We start from the raw sequence: 20,567 nt of genomic DNA, 5'->3' as shown, positions 1-20,567 counted from the left end.
AAATTTTGGATTTACTTGCAAGGCCAGCCACATGGTCTGTAACATTTTCTTTTCCTACTCTATCACCATATCAATGGTTTGTAAGTTCTTTTTTTCTTTTGACGGGTTCCCTCCTCCATTTCTATTCACCAGGACAGTGAATGATAGTGGCGGGGGAAACTGTTACAATAGATACACCCCTGACCACATGACGACAGGCGTTGACCACATGTTGACCATGTGTCAACACAGGTCAGCCACAAGACACGAGGGGTTGACCACACGGGTTCATCCAGGAGTACTATCCGAGGCGACCATGCATCGACACATGTCAACCACAAGTTGATACATGTCAACCACAGGTCGTCACATATCAACCACAGGTCAACCAGGAGTACCATGCCCAAGGCGATCTCATTGAGAGCTGCGCACATGGAGAGTGAGCTTAGCCATTGGAGCAGTCAGGAGTATTTACAGTTACACAGTGGTTTAGTGGTTGAGTGGTGCGGTGATCTAGCTCACCTGCACATGGAGAATTTACACCATCCTGACTAGAAGAGGTTGGCGAGTCAGGGAGTCAGGAAGTCACCGTAACCATCAAGAGAGCCAGTGGCGCAACGGCTATCCTCAACAGCTAAGGAGATAGGAGGATGACCAATGGGAAGAAAGGGGGAGATTCTTAGCGAAGAAGGGACCCTCCAAGGCGGGGGATGAGGATGAAGGTGAAGGTGGGGAGGGGATGGGACATTCAACATTGAGCAGTCGGCATCCGGCATTGAAGCTAGAGAAAGGAGAGTGTGAGGAGAGATAGAGGCTGGAGCTACGAGCTCGCCAAGGAGAGAGTATGGAGAGACTTGTGGGTACCCCTTTGTCTACTGTGGGGATAGACCTGTGTTGTTCACTAGTGTATGACGAGATTTCTTCTTCTGCTTATGTTGTGGAGTTCTCATGTGATTGTCATTTAGCATAGTGCACTCGTACGTCATTGTTCACTACAATACAGCCTACGACACGTGCACACCACTGCACGGTGCACTCTACGCGATCCATTGCGTTAGAGCATTGCAACATTCATGCTTCTCACGCCAGTGGCCTTTGGCCTCCAGTGACACCTCTGGAAGGATAGGAACCCCTCCCCTCAGACACTAGAGCTCGACAAACTCTCCTTGGTAGGTAAGGCCGCCTTGGTGGCCAGCCAGGTCCTCCTTGCCACAGCTTGGTACATAGCCTCGTGTTAGTGCTTTCTCAGGGGATGCATGTGTCAGCTCAGGTTCTTGGTACGTAATTTCTTATGGGTGGGTTCGGATGGCACATGGAACACTAGAGCCAAAGTAGCTTGGCAGGCAATGATCCTCCTGCACGCCCAGGGAGGCCTTGGCATCATAGACCCAGAGATACCTAGCAGAGCTCTTTTGAGCAAGTTGGTGGTACGCGGCCTCACCCTAGGCTCTGTTGAACCCTGGATGCTCTTACTGCTGTCAGGAATACCCCCACACAGGTGGATAGCAGCAACAATCCCATTGATGGATCGTTTCAGAGGCCCCCCTCACAAGAAAGAACTCCCCTCTAATGAGGATCCTTTTCAAACTGTGGAAGCGCCTGTTTGGGGGGCTTATTCGGGCCATCCCCTTTCGCTGTTAGGAGTTTGAGCGGTAGCTGATCAAGGGCAGTGGCCCAACAAGATCCTTTGGGATGTGGAGACGGATCCACCATCTAGAGACAGAGGACAAGGTGTAGGCACTATCGCATTTGACGGGGCAAGCATACGAATGGCAGAGATTGATGTAGTAGTTCTCGACTCATGGCGGGAGAGACTGAGCAACTAGACCCCCCATCATTGCTTCAGATAGTTCTCGGGGACAGGAGTGTCTCTTAGGATATAGTTCCTATAGCAGTCAGGGCTTATTATCGTTGCATATTTTATAGGTGGGATTGGGGGACCTCTTGTAGGCCAAGATAGAAAGGGACCATTGGGATGAGGAGGTCTCTAGCATTGCAACACATCAACAAATCATGATAATGGCCAATTAGGCAAGGTCTATACTATTGACCCAAACATCGTCCTTTCAGAGTGGGAGGGAGCACAGTGGTACATATCAATATCATTTTCTAAAAGAATTTGTTGTTCACTTCTATACTTATTTCTTGGAGAGAGCAATGTCTGTATCTAATCTTAACACTATCTGGCACCAGAATACTCTCTACTCCACATTACACGTAAGAGAAATAACACCCCTTTTAGGATCCCTATGACATGTTTTGCCAACGATAAGAAAACTCCATGAGCTAAATCGACTTATCTATGTGCTTCTTCCAGTACATCACTTTTCCTTTTCTTGCAAGAAGTACTCTAACATCCATGTCATTTGTTTAACGCATTATCAGTGTAGATCTTAGAGGCATACAGATTATTGAATTTTCCTGCTGCTTGTAACAGGTTGAAAAAGTATTGAAAAATCTAGCATCAATATATGGAGTCTACTCAGAATACAAGAGTTCTGTGGATAAATTTTCCAAGACATTGTGGGTAGAGCTAGATATACAAAAAATAGTAGCTTCCACGGAAGATTTTTGTATACGTTTGAAAAGGATGAAGAACTTAAAAGGTGAACTACCATACATCAGTCTAGAGTCAAAAATAAAATCCTTCCAAGAATCGCTTCCATTGATTCAGGTGAGCTTTGAAATCCCAATTATGATTTTTTTAGGAAGGTATCATGAGCATGCTATTTATTGTGTCCTTTACGCAGGTTAATTTGAAAATATGATGTTTCAAAAATTAAGAGATATGTACTTCCTTATATGAGAATCAAATCTTATAAAATAACATAAGGGAGTATAAATGCACATGTATACCCTCCTAGCTCTAGGAACATTGAATATGATGTATGGATATGAATCATTTATCATCTCAAGAAAAACTTTGGAAACACATGATACTTCAATAGAAGCCAAGAAACCGTGGATTCCATCTTGGCATGTAAATTTTTTATTTTTTTTGCAAAAAAGAGACTTCTATTAAGTAAGAAAGAAGCTCGCTAGAGCAAGCTCTGTGCGAAAATACAACATGTTAAGCATGTAATAAAAAACACCTCAGAAGAATGAGGTAGAAAGAAACCAAGGGTGAGGCTGAAAATGCCAACTCAACCCTGAAGAAGTCTCAGCAAGGAAGGGAGAGTCTCTCCAATCCCTGAGAAAAATAACTCTCCTGGAGGAGGCTGCTCGAGAGGATCCCTGCATGGTCGCCCATATGGCCATCAGAGTGTGTACCGTATCTGTCCAAGTACTGGCCAAGGTCTGAGAAGGGTGAACCTGAGAACCCTCCATAGCCTCAGTGCATCTGGCTCTCCAAATGTGCCATGCTGTAATGCTAGCTAAAACCTCCCATGGAGAGTCAACCGAGGAATGAGCAGCCCTAAAGAGAGTGGCCGGAACATCCTCTAAAGAGCACGACTCCACAAGGTGTCGTCGAATGTGAAGAGCCCAAGACGAGTCATGTCTCTCAAAGAAAACCTGGGGCCCTGAAAGAGTGAGCCAAGCCACTGATCCCCAGGTCATATAGAAGGGGAGGCGAACAAAAGTGCTGAAAAGTCTTGCAATCCCCTTCCATATGATTCTCGCCTGTCTGCAATCCCAAAGGCAGTGATGTACTGTCTCCGAAGCAGAAAGGCAACGAGGGCAAGTAGGGTCAGCCCCGAACCTGGATCTCCAATGGTTCACTGCTATCCCACCATGAATTGAAAGCCAAAAGAAGAGAATGATTTTTCTATTCCGATGGGATTTCCAGAGCCTCTGCCAAAAAAATTTCTGCAAGTCTGCAAAAATCTGAAATTTCTCCCAATGAGGAGCTCTGGTGGGCCTCCAACCCCTACAGCTGAGCTGGAATTTCCTGGCATTACTGACCGTGTAACGAAACAAGGAGATGCCCTTCTCTCGGTGCCCTTCACCTATCCACTCCCATTCCCCAGGGTCCCACTGCAAAAACTTAATTGGGACACCTCCATAGAGCCACATCCTCCAAGAGCCCAGGGCAATGAGTAGCGGGTCAGGATCCAAGTACCACTGTGAAAGAGAGCCATGGTCCATGAAGCCCACTATCCTGACTGGCTGAAATGGTACCTCCAACAATATATCGTATGTGGACTTGGACAACCTTCCCCCCGAAGAAACATCAAAGATTAGGCCATCCTCATGTGTGTTACGTAGAGCAATCACTTGCAAAGGAATGCCCAATCTAGAAAATGCCCCCATCCAGGTGGAACAAGTAATAGGCATGTCATCTGTGTCCACCCAATCCAAGGGCAAGGCTGCATCAATCTGTTGAACTCTCCCTACACTCCCTCTGAGATTATGAACCACCTAGGCCTGTTGGTTTGCAGGAAGCCTCTTGAAGGCTTTCCATGCTCCCACAGTAGATGCAAGGCCCCTCTCCCATCTGGGCCACTGCATGTAAAGAGAAGCTCCAAGTGGTCTGCCATGCTCATCCAAAATACTGTCGTTCCACATGATAGGTTGCCTTTTAATCTCTTCACACGTGGATGGGGGAATCCTGCGAAGAATACTCCTGAAGCTGGCTCATGCTTTCAGGATAGCAACCATAAGAGGGGAAGAAGGAGATCTGAGGTGGGCTGTGGTGAAAACCCATCTGGTATTGTCTATCCAATCATCTCCTGGAGTGGGCGTGCGAGACTGTATGCATCTGATAAAAAAGTCCTTCCAAGGCTCCTGCCCTGGCATAAGTCCTCTCACAACGACCTTGCAGAGTAAGGCTTTGCATTTTAGATCCGAGTCGATGATATTCAAAACCCCTTCTCTACTAGTAGGAAGAATCAAGGTCTCCCAAGCCACCCTGGTTGTAACATCAGTTGTGCCATCTAGACCACTCTATAAAAAGTTTCGTATGGGCCTCTTGAGCTAAGTGATACAATCCCTAGAGTGGCACCAACAAGAGCATACAAACCATGCTGTGGCTAGAAGAACCTGGTTAACCATCACCACTCTGGATGCCAAGTCAAGTTTGGCTGAGCTCCAGAAAAGGAGCTTTCTTCTGATGCTCTTCAACACCGGAGCAAACTGTTGTGAAGGAGAGATGCCCACCCCAACCTGGCAACCGCCACAAGAAGGTGGTAAAGGAGGAAACTTCAACTTCCGAGAGCTCAGAGTCCGAGTCATCCGATCATGAGACAAGTGGCACCTCCGAGGAGTCCATCTCAGAAGGAGAGGTGGAAGGAGTGGTGTTTGGTCTTTGCCTTGGTGTTGATTGGGGGGACAATCAAGGAAATGGAGCTTCAGAAGGAGAATCATCTTCAACTATGTATGAGGAAGTAGTGGATCGTACTAGTCTTCGCCAACAAAATGAGATTCTTCTTGATGAGACTATAACAGGTACTGACAGAGATGAATATCTAGAAATGCTTGATGGGTTTCCTAATCTGTTTGCAAATAGTTACTCACAAGTGCGCCAAGTTACCTTAGTAGAGCACAAATTGACTTGAAGCCTCAAAGCAAGCCAGTGGTGCAACGGCTTAGATGGTTGGGAGTGGTACAAGTAGAAGTGCTCAGGAAGGAGGTAACTAACTTGCTCCAAGTTGGATTTATTTTTCCAGTTGAGAATTCAGAGTGGGTTTCTCCAGTGGTCGTTACTCCCAAGAAAGAAAAGAAATGGCGTGTTTGTGTGGACTTTCGTCCTCTGAATGCATGCACAAAGAGAGATTATTTTCCTCTATCATTTCAGGATGAGATATTGGATCAAAAGTTGCAGGCCATGAAATATATTCAGTATGTGATGGGTACTCTGGATACTTCCAAATTCGGATTTGTGAGGAAGATCAAAGGAAGACTTCATTTGTTACACCATGGGGGGTGTATGCATATAGGGTGATGCCATTTGGTTTAACTAATGCACCAACAACTTTCCAACGTTTCATGAGTCAGGTATTTGCACCCTACTTGGGAAAGTTCATAAGAGTATTTTTTGATGATTTTTGCATTTATTCAAGCCGTGTGGATCACTTGGAAAAGTTGAGGATTGCATTGAAAAGTATTGATGATGCAAAAGGTTGCCTTAATCTTGCAAAATGCCGTTTGGCCAGGAAGAAGGTGGCTTTGTTAGGACATGTTATCTTAGAGGAAGGTATAGAAATGGATCGTGAGAAGGTACAAGCAATCATGGCCCTTTTGCCACCTAGTAATGTTAGAGAGGTGAGGGGCATTTTGGGTAAAACAAAGTATTACCAGCACTTTGTTGATATGTTTTCTGAAAAGATGTATCCTATAAATTTATTAACAAAGAAAAATGTATCCTTCCAATGGGGACTAGAGCAAGATAAGGCATTTTGTTTGCTTAAGGACTGCATGAGCCAAAGGCCAATTATGCAACCTCCTAGGTGGGAGGATGATTTCTATGTGAATCCAAGTGTGTCAACTCATTCACTGGGAGCTATACTACTTCAGAAGGGTGAGCAAGGACGCATGCAACTAGTGTATTATGCAAGTCGGCAACTCCCGGAGGCTGAGGAGAGGTACGGTGAAATGGAGAAAGAAGGTTTATCTTTAGTCTTTGCAGTGAAGAAGTTTAGGTCATACTTGCTGCCTCGCTCTTTTTTCTTCCTTACATCTCAACCTGCTTTACAATTTTTGGTTCGTAAACCCAATCCTGCTGGAAAGCTTGCTAAGTGGATTTGTGAGCTTCAAGAGTTCTCTTTCACTTTTATTACAGAAAGCACCACTAGAGCTTCTCTTGCAGATTTGCTTACAGGTAAGGAGGAAATAACAAAGGCAAAGGAAGACTTAGATGAAGAGTTGGAGACCCCACCAACAGCTTTCAAGCTGCATTTTGATGGAGCCTTTAGCCCTTCTAGGAAATGTGGGGCTGGGGGGATAATTCTATTTGATCCAGAAGGAAAAGAGGTATGGGCCAAGGGTAGGCAACTTCCTGAAGCAATATCAAATAATGTGGCTCAGTACAATGCATTGATCTGTGGATTAGAAGATTGCCTAAAGGAAGGAGTGAAAGAGGTAGAGGTTAAAGGAGACTCTCAACTGGTCATTAGGCAAATGAAAGGTGTTTATAAGGCACGGAGTCCTAATCTACAAGATCTTTATAAAAGAGCGATGGAGTTAAAGGAAGCTTTTGAGTTTTGCAAGTTTGTGCATATTCAAAGAAAATATAATCATCAAGCTGATGAGATGGCTACTAAAGCTATGGCTTCTTTCACTGAAGCTACTCTTGCATTGATAGATACAGGTTGGCCAGAGCTCCAAGATGTTCAATATTACTTGGATGAAGGACATTTTCCTCATGGATTGACCCCTCAACAAAAGCAGAGGATCACAAGGAAGGATCGTCCTTATACAATTCTTGGGGATGTTCTATACAAGCAAGGTAAAGATAAGGTTCTTAGGAGGGTAGTGAGCTTGGAAGAATCTAAAAGGATTATGGAGCTATGTCATGAATGTTCAGGTCACTTTGCTTCAGCTAGCACTACTCGAAAGATTCTTAACACAGGGTATTATTGGCCCCGACTCAACAAAGATGTCCATGAGTGGTGCCAAAGTTGTGAGGTATGCCAAGCATATGGATGCAAGCAATTGGTTCCTGGGCCCTTGAATCCCATTCCAGCATATGGTCCATTTGAGAGGTGGGGTTCGGATTTTGTTGGCCCCCTTCCTCGTTCTTCACAAGGGAAGTATTATATATTAGTTGCAACTGATTATGCAACTAGATGGACAGAAGCAAAAGCTACCATCAACAACAAAGTAACAACGGTGGCATCATTTCTCAAGGAGTTTATATGTGCCCGTTTTGGTTGCCCTTTGGAAATCCTTACAGATGGAGGGAGGTCTTTTAGGAATGACTTGATTGAATCTTTGGTGCACAAATTGAAAATAAATCATGTCATATCAACTCCATATTATCCCCAATGCAATGGTCTTGTGGAAAAAACTAATGGTTTGCTTTGTGGGCCCTTGTCTAAGCTAGTAGACACCATGAAAAGGAAGTGGGATGTGCATATACCAGAGGTTTTGTGGGCTTATAGAACCACTCATAAGCTCTCCCTTAGGTTCACACCTTTTCAGCTAGTTTATGGAGTGGAGGCATCACTCGGCGACTTTCATGGATGATGAGGAGTTTGTGCCGTCCACCTTAGGGGTCCCGGTCATTGGGATTCCTTTTGATAGGGCCTCCCCCTCAGCAGGTGTGGGAATCCTTTAACCTGTTGAGTTTCCTATCCTCAGTAGGAGTGTTTCGGCCCAGAGGAAGCTGGTCTCCTCTACTAGGTCGGGTAAGCCTTATCACCCAGCATCCTCTTGTCGATGAGGATAGTCAGCTAGAACATACAGGGCCTAGGCGGAGTTCCACACCGTCACCGTAGGCAGCTGATCCGGAATCATCTTCATCTAGGTGTCACTGGAGGTGCTATTGATATCCTTTTTATCCAGGAACACAAGTTGGAACACAAGTTGGATGCGAGTGATTGCTCTAAGTCTGGCAAACTTCTTTCAGGACATACCTTCTGGTCGCCTGCTATGGGCACAAGGGGAGATACTTGCATTTCGGTCTCTCCTTCTATTCTACCCTTGGTTGCTGGTCATGGTATTATCTCCCCCTCTAGAGCTCAATGGATCATTATTTTGATTGGAGGGCGTAAGATTGGTCTTCTCAATATGTATGCCCCCAACAACAGAGGGGAGCGAGTCTCCTTTTGGAAGGAGTTACTATCTTGGGCCCCCATCGCAGATTCTTGGATCATTGGTGTCGATTTCAATATGGTATTGCCATCAGACAAAAAGGGAAGTAGACAGGGTGGAATTCATTCTTTGGAGAGGGCAGCCTGGGATGCCTTTCTCTTTCAGTACAATGCCAGGGACACTTGGTTTGATGATGCCTTTCATGTTATGCCACAGTCACTCCTGTACTCTTGGTTGAATAGGAGAGTACACATGCCCATCCATGCACGTATTGAGAGATTTTATGTAGACGATTGGGCACTTGACAGAGGCGGATCTGTATGCATTTCTATTGGGGTTACCCCCTCAGATCATTTTTCAATGGTGTTGCAGATTCTTGAGCCTCATCGGAGAGGACGCTCTGCCAGTGTCAGGATTCCGGATGCTTTTTATGCAGAGGAGAGCCTCTCGGAGGATATTTTACAGATTTGGGTTTCTCACATACAGGGTGGAGTTGTCCGCCCATCTCAGGTAGCTACAGCCTTATCCGGAATTAGTAACTATTATCATACAGTCGCTGATTCCAAGAGACGTGAGATTGGTATACGCTAGCAGTTAGCGTCCCTTTAGAGGGAAGAGCAGAAGAGGCCCACAGATGCTTGGATTCAGGAATGCCTTGCTGCAGCAAGGGCTCATATACAGATATTGTTTGATCAAAGAACAGAGTATGCCTTTCATGCACGGACATCCTTTTGGATTCAAATGGGTGGCAGGGTCAACAAACACTTTTTCTCTACTCATGGGCCCAGACATAGTAGAGATAGTGTCTCGCAGCTTGTTGACTCGGATGGGGTGTTACAGTCAGATCCTAATGCTGTCATGTGTGTAGCTTCAGATTTTTTTGCATCCCTTTTCACTGCAGATCTGGGCACACAGACCATAGATGATGCCAGAGAGGTTATTTGGCAGTGTATCCCTATATTGGTGAAGGATGAGATGTATGTTTCTCTTGATGCACCTTTCACCAATGCAGAATTCAAGACTGCATTACTTGCCCTTTACAAGGGTAAGTGCCCAGGTTCGGATGGACTTACCCCTTCTTTTTTTATTACTTTTTGGGAGCAGATTGGTGATCACATTACATCAGCCCTGCAGGGTGTGTGGGACTCTGGTGAGATGCCTGACTTGAGTATCTACCTTAGATCTCAAGCTGATCTTTATGGGCTGATGCTTCCTCTCCGCCGGGAAGAAGAGTTCTTGGATAGGGAGTTAGGAGATGATACGGCTGTTTTTTTTAATGCCTCTCCCAGGACACTCACTTCCTTCTGGATAGCCTTGGATATATTTTGCACGGCTGCAGGTGCACACATTAATTGGCATAAATCCAATGGTTTTTGGATTTGCGATAATGACACCCCGGATTGGGGTAATGATATTGGTTTAACTTGGGTTCAGAGGGGTGTCTCCGTCATATATGACTCTTGATGTTGTAGCGGACCTTCCTATTCCCTCCTTGGAGAATAAGATCACCTGTCTCCCACTTCTGTACTGCCTTTACTTGACGATGCCAAGGCCTTCCCAAGATCAATGGGTAAGCCCTAGCATCTGGTTTTGTAGGAATAACCTGAAATGTTGTAGGTACAGAAATTCCACACACATCCACTGCCAAATTCTTCACAACTCCTAGAGTTTTCACTCTAGTATTATAAGCCAACTTAATGCGATAAGGAGAGTTAAGAGAAGATAACTTCAAATCAACATCTTTCATTGTCTTTTCACTCATGACATTTATCGATGCACCCCCATCAATGTATGCATTAGAAATAGTCTGGCCATCTATGATGACATCAACAACATGTACATCATCTCCCACATCTATGTCTACCTTTTGTGCCATAGGTGTCCCATTATCCTTTTTCTTCTTTTTCTTAGACTCCCTAGTGCTGGCCAATTTACTCCATTTCTTCCTAAGTTTTGGAGAGAGTGCCAAAAGCTGCCCAAATGTGATTTGTGTAGTCTTCTCTCTAAGGTCTGTCAATAGATCATAACTAAGAGTCCCTTGTCCAAGAGGAAAATCAGATTGTCTAATCTTTCTTCGGGATGATTTTTTCTTCTTATGTTTCCGTTCGTCCTCTTCCTCCTCTTCCTCGTCACTTCTAGTTTTACGACTTCTTGTCATCAATGGCATCAAAGTTTCTTCCTCCTCTGAACATGTTCTTTCTAAGAGTACTACACTCTTGTCTTCTCTTTTTTTCAATTTTGGACATTCGGGACGATAGTGTCCCTTCTCTTGACATTCATAACAGGTAACATTGCTTTTATCCCTAGGCTTATCCTCAGTTCGTGGAGCCCTAGGTGGCTTGGCATTCACTAAGTGCAACTTCAAATCAGCAAATTCTGCCATCAATTGTGCAATATTATGATCCAGTGAGGAAGCAGATACCTAGATGTTGAGGCTACCTCTACCTGATGTGCCAGAGTCATGACACTTGTAGATGACTGAAATGCGGACTCAATTTGATGGGCCGCCTCCTTCTTCAAAGCAATGCGAAGAGCCTCTTTGAAATTACTGGGATTTTTGCTTAGAATCTTTTCACGCAAGGTAGAATCCAAACCACAAACAAATTTGCTCATCTTGAGATGTTCCATTGCCAATGAACCTTTAGAATCTCCCGTAGAAGATGAAGAAGACTCAACCACATGCAAAGCAGCTTGTTGGTACTTGATGAATAAATCCTCATACCTCATAGCGAAGGTCGAAACTGACTCTCCTTCCTTTTGGAAAATCTTCTCCAGCTGCAATAACAAGGAATTTGGTGACTCCAATGTCCCAAATCTCTCCTTCATTGTCTCGACTAAGCTTTCCCAATCATCCTTAGTATCTTTTGGCAAGGCCTCGTACCAAGTTAAGGCCACACCCTCCAAGAAATCTGGAAGTATCTCAGCATGTTCCTTCATAGACCAACCAGTGAAGCGACATGCTCGATTGAATTCCCGAAGGTAACTCCTCGGGTCTTCTCCTTCTGATCCACGGAACATTGGAATGTTGTACATCTTGCATAGAAAATGAGCACAAAGAGGAAAATCTTTGCTTGTAAACAAGATGAGATCATGAGGTTATGATAGGAAAATCCTAGGCAAAACCTACCTGGCGTCCAAAAGATGTGACACAAAACTGGGGGTTTGGTTTTGGTCACGTCTCAACCCACAAATTGAAGAAGAGAGAAGAGATTTTGGCATTAGATGAAGCTTAAAGAGACACTCATTCTCTATCTTCTCAGATCAAAACAAAGATATAGACGTCAAAGGTGAGGTTATAATCTAGCATTGGAAATAAGAAAGGCTGAGGGGAAGCATTGATTTGAGCTAATCGGTCAGCCCCAAAAGTAAGGGCGAGCCGTTGTTGGAAGAACATCTTTTGACTCAACACAATGTGAACTGATGTGAAAGGCGTGAATTGATAGGGCTGATTTGTCTGAATGGGACGGTTGGGACGAAACATAGATCTTGAAAAGACGAAGATTCTGATATCAGTTTCATTCAAAACGGAGCTTGGAACAGAAAGTTATGACGGTTTTATGAAAGGCTCTCAAAACTGCTCCAAACAACAGACCCGACCACTCAAACTACAATAACTTTCATTCTACTAAATGGAACAAAGATATGAATACATCAATAGATAGATTTTGAAAAGACGAAGATTCTGATATCAGTTTCATTTAAAACGGAACTTGGAACAGAAAGTTATGATGGTTTTACGAAAGGTTCTCAAAACTGCTCCAAACAACAGACCAGACCACTCAGACAACAATAACTTTTATTCTAATAAATGGAACAAATATCTGAACACATCAGTAGATAGATCTTGAAGAGACAAAGATTTTGATATAAGTTTCACTCAAAACGGAGCTTGGAATAGAAAGTTATGACCATTTTACGGAAGACTATCAAAACTGTCCATACCCGACTGCAGTTATGGAAAGGGCAACGATCTCCTTCAGCAAAGTTCCCAGATACATGGCAAATTGAGGTCGCCCAGGGGAGTAGAGAATACCCTTAACACAGATCTAGAAATGACTCACTCATGTGGGTACACTAAGCTTTAGAGCGAGGAGAGAGGAGATGGAAGAAGGATGAGGAAAAGGAAGCATGAACTTTATTCAAAACATCAAAAAGCAAGAAGAGGGGTATAAAGTGAGAGCCTAATGCTCTAAGGAGAAGGGAAAAGATAGGAAAAGCTAGATACAAGTGATGGCATAACTACGAAGGGAAGAACCAGATGCTGGAGAGGGAGGAGAGAGGTCTCTTTTATAGAGCAATTCTCACCCTCCTTCACCTTGTTACATTTTCAGCCAGTAGATTCCTTCACCCCCTGGTGACATAAGGACATGGGTCACCATCAAATGTCCTTTTGGGCACATTTTGACAAGTGTCCTATCACAAGATCCTCATGACTCTTTAAAATTTGAGAAAGTCAAGAGCTTTTCCCTTGGAGCCCATAGGGACCCTCTCTTTTCCATATGTCAACATCCTCCATATACCACCTTGGAATTCTAGAAGGATTTCTCTTGACTTACACTCTTCCATACTCCTCCGCATGCCCTCCATGTGCTTGGCATGTGATCTCCATATTATTTTAGTACATTATGGAGGCCATGCAGTCATCTGGCCCACTTAAAATACATGACTCATTTCTATTTTCCCAATTACAAAGCAAATAATATATCTCCCAAATCATTCTATCCCTATACCAAGGTATTTATAATTCATACCTGTGGTATTTACAATGATGCACTCCACTCATAATCACATTTGCAATCATTTTCACTAATTAGTCTAATTAGTGTCAAATCCACATTAATGATTACATGAAATAAAGTAGTCGACATCAAAAGATTGACAAGCTGCAACGAGAGTAGCCGCAAAGAGCCGTCTCCCGCCACCAACTTCTCCATCATGCTTCGTGGTTCTTTGTCTCCATGGCTAGCTTTTGTCACCTTGCGGGCCCCACAAATCCTCCCACAGGTTTTAAAACAAAATATCATTTTTTGTTGTCGCAGTGCATCTAAAGGCCCCTCCTTATATGGAATTGTAGTGTCTGGGGTTGCAGCAACATCTACCTCTGGAGTCTGGATGGCGTCTGTCTAAACCGGATTAAAGGTCTCCTCCTGAGGTAAGGGAGCCGCTCTGATCGCTCTCCATCGTGGTACTGGGTGTGCTGCGGGCTTTGGGCGCCTTGCTGCCCTTGGTGGTCTTGGGGTGTGCAAAGCAGGGCGCCTTGCTGCTCCTGGTGGTCCTGGAGTGCGTGGTACAGGCTAGGGAGGTGCAGTCGGGGTAGTACGTGAAGGAGCCGCACCAGAAGACCTCTTAGGTCTTTTTCTCTTTCTTGGGCAATCTCTAGCAAAGTACCCAAAGGTCCTGCAAATCCAATTGCGACTCTCTGTCGAAAGAGAGAGCCATCTGGACACTGAAGCATGATGTGGTCATCTGAGATGTTAGGGTCAGAGACAATGACCCTGATTTGAGGCACCCTGTCCGCTCTGACTACCTCTGCCAAGGAAGAAGGCATGCCAGGAAGGGGGGGGATCTCGATGACCACTTCGAATGTGGCTCCGATAGTAGCAAGAAGTCGATGGTAGACCTGAGGAAGACCAAGAAATCTAATGAACAGTGATGTGACCTGACTGTCCTCCTCGACTGGATCGAAGCCCAAGGTGTAGGGCAAAAGAAAAATCCTCCTCGAACCCAAAGCCAGAGGATTAGCTTTGAGAACAAGGGCTGTGGACTCATGGGAGTCAAAAACCACTTGGAAGAATCCATGTCCCAAAAGTCAAACATCTCTGAGGTGTGGGGCGAGATCTCCTGGTAACGCCGCTAGCATCCAGTCTCTAGCCTATGATCTGGAAGGGTGTGACCCAAAGATGCGGGCAAAAAGTGATGTGGAGCCCTCTAGTTCCACATCTTTCTTGAGCTGCTTCAACTCGTCTTCTGAAAAAATGACGGTTCTCGCGGCCGGTGGAAGTGGACGAAGATTGGTTGAGTGGGGATCCATTTTCCAATCGATGTGAAAAGGCCGATTCAAACACTGAAAAAGTTCCGTCCGTGAAACTGCTGCCCAGGACGCCCTGGAACACGGGCGCTGAAGGAAGGAGAACAGGAGAGGTGAGGAGAGAGGGGCGGGTGGGAGAGCGGGCGAGGGGGAGAGGGACGGCGGGTAGGGGGAGAGGGTGGGCGGGGAAGAAGGAGGGAGGGGGCAGGGGTGGAGGAGGGGGGCGGGGGGGCTGGCAGGTAAATTGGGCTCCAAGGTCTTCTCTATTTGTGAAGTGACATCCATCCAACATTCAGACTGGTAACAAACTGGTGACAGTTTGTATATAAAAGCAATGCATTAAACAAAGGTGGGAAGGAGTCATCATAATATTCTAGACAAAAAGTGATGGAGATCTAGATGAATTCTCTAAAGACAGTTGCAGTGTCTTTGGAGGATAATATCCTCTGGGGAAATTATCTCCAGCATCTCACTTTGAAGGATGTAGTCCGCCAGGCAGGTCCATGCATGTGATCTGATAGATGACAGAGAGATTTAATCACAAACTAGCTCAAAGACCATCAACCCTCTTGAGAGCAACTGGGACATATGTTCTGTGGTTACTCAGGCTGCCAGAGACATTCACAGAATTTTCATCTGATTGACGTAGTACTGCATGATTTGGCGTTGTTACCCTCCTCCCTTACTCTTTTTGAATCTTGCACAGGATTGTGATCCATCAATGCTATTTCTTTTGTTATTTTGCATGTACTATATAATCTTAGGCTTCAAGCCTAGTTTTTTCTCGTATCCCTTCTTTCATTCGTTCAGATGTGATAGACTATTTTATTTTCCAGAGTCATGGATGTAACAACAATTACACAATCTCCGAAAGGGTTCAAAAACTGTGTTCCCTAAAAGAGTCAACATGGAAATGTTAAAAAGGCGAGCACAAGAAGGTCGAACATCGTGATTGAAATATTTAAGAAGTTACATCTAATAGGGAGGCTCATAAATACAAGGCAGATCCTGACTTAAAGAAGTAAAATTCAGAAGTAAAACTCAACTTGGGAGGGAAAATCAGCTAGTGAGCCACCAAAAGCACCTTTGTATAAGGATCACATCTGGAGAAGTCGCTTGACCTAGAATCTAGTTGATCTTGTTCATGCTTGATCTACGAGCCACCAACATGGGTGTTGAGACTTTCTGCTTGATGCCTTTCCCTGCCCTTCTTCCTCTCTCCCAACTCTCCTCTCCTCTACCATTCCCTTCCTCTGCTTTCCTTCTTCAGATATTGGTTAGCATTATAGTTCTATATACCTTTCAGTCTCTTAGCTTCGAGTTTCTCAGTTCACTTTGGTTGTTGATGTCTGAGTCATATTGTAACGACATACGAGGCTCGGTGCTTCTCCTTGTGCTGACATCCTGCAAGCTTTTACATCTTCATGGTGGCTGTCTACTCTGCAGCAATGTTGCTAGCTTTTGGCTTGGTAAAACAGCAGTAAAGGAAGAAAATGTAGCAAAGCTGGCAGCAGTGCAGAAAACAGCCAAACTACCTTCAAGAAAAATGGGTCCCAAACTTTGCATCCAAACTATGATTGAAAAGCAGGCTAAATGGCACACAATACTGTGGTAGAGATGTCACAAGCCAAGAGGAAATGTGCACACGTGCACCATTATCAAGTAAAAGTGAGGTCTATACTCCAATGATATGCTAGAGACATCCTCCTTGACAGTGGCAAGGATTTTGAAATAGCACAAAGCTACCGTGCTACACTTTAGCAAAAGCATAAGATCATGATTTCCCATGATCAGTGTAGTAGAGTTAAGAGCCATAAAGTTAAAAGCTATCATAGTGATGCAATAGTGAATCATCGAATTAGGAGCTGAACAAAAACAATGCTTGGTGGCATCAGGAGTACACTTGAGCAACAAGCCTTTTTACTTCTTTTTTCCAAAAAGTAAGCATCTATTAAGCATGACCAAAATATACGTCATAAAAAATCATGTTGAAAAGAAATGAGGCTGTCATAACCAACCCGCGCAGCTCCACATGACACAGATATCACCATGGTCCTAAGCTGTCGATCGATCCCCACCATTGATTTGCGGCTCAATTTCCAACATGAATTTTGGGTGCAAGTACCATTGCCATTCCTGAACTCCTATATCTGCAACACAGTCAAACGCTCTCACTTGGACTCCGTGTTTGTAGTTATAGCCATCTCAGTTTCAATACTTCTAGTGATGCAGTCTGCCATCTAAGTTTCTACTGTCATATAGCCTTGCATATTGCTTAGGATTTTATGGAAATAACTAATAATATATAAGCATGAAAAATATATCTACAGTTTGCCCCACCCTAAACCATTCATTGTCTCAATTATGAGTTTACATGATATAATACATGGCTCTCCATAATTTATATATTTAGCAACTCTTAATAGTAGCAAGCCTCATTCTACTTTGTACATTAATTTCAAGGTTCTTGAGATAGCACCCACATTAAAAATTGTGCCTTGGACTGAACACATTTCTCAACCAAGCGTGCATTCTCCATTTAAATTGCCATCTCTAAGAGCTACTCTAGAGTAGCATCTAATAGAAGGATTTCCTTGATCAAAGCTCGCACCTTCTATCCTTTGATTGAAAACTCCCCAAGGTCATTATCCTAGGGGCGGCCAATACCTTTACCCAATTGACGAGCTCCAATACCATCTCATTTGGCATCATCTTAAAAGATTTTAGCTCTTGGACAATGAGATCATAGAATTCCTTGTATATACAGTCTTTGAGAATGCATCCTTTGAAACACCAAGCTAAATTTATTAGTAGGATTCCACCTATCATCCTTCTCCTCAATGGAGAGGCATTAAATAGGACCAAATAGGCACCTTCCCATTCCACTAACTTGGCCTTGCAAGTGTACATGCTCTTTGACTAATTTGGAGCTATGTGTTTGTGTGAGAGTGTCTTAGTGGCTAGGGTCTTGTGTAAACTAGTGTGTTGCTTCTAGGTCAGTGCAAGGGTCAAGGGAGGTTAAGTGTGTAACGTCATAGCTTAGGTCATTCGTGTGATGTCAAGCCTATGTGGCTATAAATCATGTACTTGGCATCAATGTGATTATCATTTGAGTCATGTTGTCTCTCTATCACACACTCACTCTCTTTCTCGTATGTAGCATCTCTTGGCACCAAGCATTTCTAATAGAGAAACCAATCCCTTGGCGTGGCAAGCATGAGAACAGGTGGATGTGACCATCCACATCCTTCATGGGACTACCTTGAACTTAGATGCGTTGACATACACCTTGGCCAATAATTGGGCTAGGGTTCTAGGCAAGCCATCGGTTATAGATAGTCTTTAGCTTGTAGTGGCTCATGGAGGTGAAGAGGTTAGAGAAAGGGGATGGGTTGAGACAAAAGAGTGTGGCTTACCATAGAGTGGAGGGTAGTAGAGAGAGAAAGAAAGAAAGTTTATTAAAGTCTTCGGAAGATCGATGGGTCTATGAGATTGTGAAAAACCTGATACAATGAGCTGTGGTAGTGGAGCTACTAAACGAGCATCCACACCAATGCATAATGCAAAAAAATGCAAAACGGCAGTACTAAGTCCTAAGTACAACATAGTCATATCCCGACTATATATATATATATCAATCTAAGCATCATCGTTTGTTAAAGTCTGCTAAAGACCGATGGGTATATGAGACTGATAGAAAACCTGATTTAATGAGCAAAAGGGTGGAGCTACTAAGCGAGCATCCTAACACATGCTATAGAAAACTGTTTAGACACAATCAATGATATCATACATGTCACCCTAGTCATAAAACATCCCTGGCATCATCATCCCCATGGAAGATGCAGTCTAATCAAACGTCAAGATACACCCGATGAGGGACTAGGCAGTGCAGGCAAGAAGCCCGCGTTAGATTGTTGTCTGCTATCTAGATGAGTGGTCTGTTGTGCTCTCTTGGTAGCTAGCCAACGCTTGGTGAGCGCCACGATAACCTTGACGAGAGAAGTACATTCAATGGATGCAACACTCTTTGATCTCTTGTGGAAAACCTTGAGGGTGCACCTATTTTGGAGAACTCATGCTCTTGGATTGGATAATATATCGTCAACTATTGTGAATTAGTCACTCTTTCTCAAAGCTCCCGCTAGCTCCACTACCCCTTCCGCCTTTGCTTCATCTGCTCCTCCCACCATTGCTCCCCCACCCTCATTGGTCTTTGCCCTTAGTTGTGCCCTCCTTCCTTCATTTTCCACCCCCTTTGCTGTCACCCCGCCTCACCAGTGCAATTGCTCTGCCCCCAACCTTTTGGCTTCCACTCCAGCCCAGAATCTTCAGCTAGTGTGCACTAGAGTGCCCGAGCGCTTTGCCTTCGACCTATGTCGGCTCATTGGAGTGCGCATATGAGTAGGAATACCCTTCACTCCACTTCTTGGTTGCGGGACTTTTTCCTGGTCTTTTGGCAGTGCATCAAGTTTTCTTGGTGATTGCCTTTGGACCGGGGGCTTTTGTGCGGGTCAGCGCAGGTCCTTAGTGCTGTTCTAGGCCTTCTTTGGGCCTGTTTTTTGGGGCTGCATCCTTTTTGCATCTCACTTTTTCCCTTTTCTCATGGCTGCATTTCACAGCTCCTTCCTTTTTCTTTTTCCACCCCTTGCCACCTCTCTCTCCCTTGCTAGTAGGTGTCTGACTTAGTTTGCTTTACTGGGAAAAGATTTCCTGGATCTCGTTGAGTCATGCCCACTAGGGGATGGCATTCCTGATCGTTCTTATAGACTACCAATTGCCTCTGTAGACACTTCTTGGGAAATTCTGGTGATCATAACACCGTGGCATATTTGGAGATCCAGATGCATAGAGGCCTTAGATGACATTGTCCAGTATTTGGAGACAGACACGATACACACTTTGATGGCCATTTGTGGGAGTATGCAGGGAGCCTCATGGGTAGCCTCTACTAGGAGGGCCATTCTTCTCGGAGTCCCCCGCAGGATTGCGGTGGCATTTTCAGCCTCAACCCTAGATTTTCTCTTCCCCTCTTATGGGAGTTTGATCTTACCCCTTTTGGGTTATGTTTTTCATGTTCTCATGATGTATTTTCCCTAGATATTTGCTCGAGGAGTTTCTTCCATACTCAATAGAAGTCTATTTTTTGGGGGGGGAAAAAAGAAAAGCTTCCTTGGTGACCCATTTGGTCCGGGTAGAGGGGATCTGGTGCCTAGACAGAGGCAGGTCTCATGAGGAGCCTAGCACAGCTTCCCAACTACCCTCCCTATTCGTCCCCCTCTCCCTTGGCCTTCCTTTGCACCCTCACCTCCCCTCACCCCTCCTGCTGCAATCACCCTGACTACCTACCCTCCACCCATCTCCTCTCACATCCCCGCTCCCCACTTATGCAATAGTGGTCCCTCCCGTTTCTTCGTTCGCTCCCCCACTTTTACAATAGCGGTCCCTCCCGTTTCTTCGTTTGTCTTCCCCTCAAAGTTTTAGCCCCCTCACTGACCAAAGAAGCAAGCAAGGGATTAACTTCAACCTCTTCCTTTTAGTCTTGGGCTTCTCCTCCCAAGCCTCAGTCTGGCCCTCTAGTGACATAGGATGCAGCTCCGTCAGAGGCAAACTGAGGCAAATGACACATTTCTCAGCTTGCACAATCGAGGCCTTGTCCAAGACAGCCCCTTCCTTATGATTTCTTTTTTTTTTTCCAAAAAGATTACTTCATTAAGTATGAATGAAAGCCGTAGGAGCAAGCTCAAATGTGGGAGTACATCATGACATGCATGAAAGAAAAAACAGCTCAAAAAGAGCTAACAAAAATCCAAGATGGAGGCTGAAAATGCCACCTCAACCCTAAAGAAGACTCTGAGAAGAACAGAGA

General features: G+C 44.5%; 1 protein-coding gene across 1 annotated transcript in view; it reads left to right on the top strand.

Moving 5' to 3' along the window:
• Positions 1 to 20,567, top strand: part of LOC147900632 (dynein-1-alpha heavy chain, flagellar inner arm I1 complex-like) — a 714,561-nt gene that overhangs the window by 335,394 nt on the left and 358,600 nt on the right. Inside the window, exon 26 of the mRNA XM_087375690.1 lies at positions 2,417 to 2,653. Coding sequence (XP_087231816.1) covers positions 2,417 to 2,653 — 237 coding nt within the window. The remainder of the gene's footprint in view (positions 1 to 2,416; positions 2,654 to 20,567) is intronic.

The sequence above is a fragment of the Dipteris shenzhenensis genome, chromosome 6 (genome assembly GCF_047967505.1).
Source record: "Dipteris shenzhenensis isolate YYH24624 ecotype China chromosome 6, Dip_SZ_1.0, whole genome shotgun sequence".
Classification (NCBI taxonomy): domain Eukaryota; kingdom Viridiplantae; phylum Streptophyta; class Polypodiopsida; order Gleicheniales; family Dipteridaceae; genus Dipteris; species Dipteris shenzhenensis.
The sequence above is the reverse complement of the archived record's forward strand: the minus strand, read 5'-3'. Positions and strand labels throughout refer to the sequence as shown.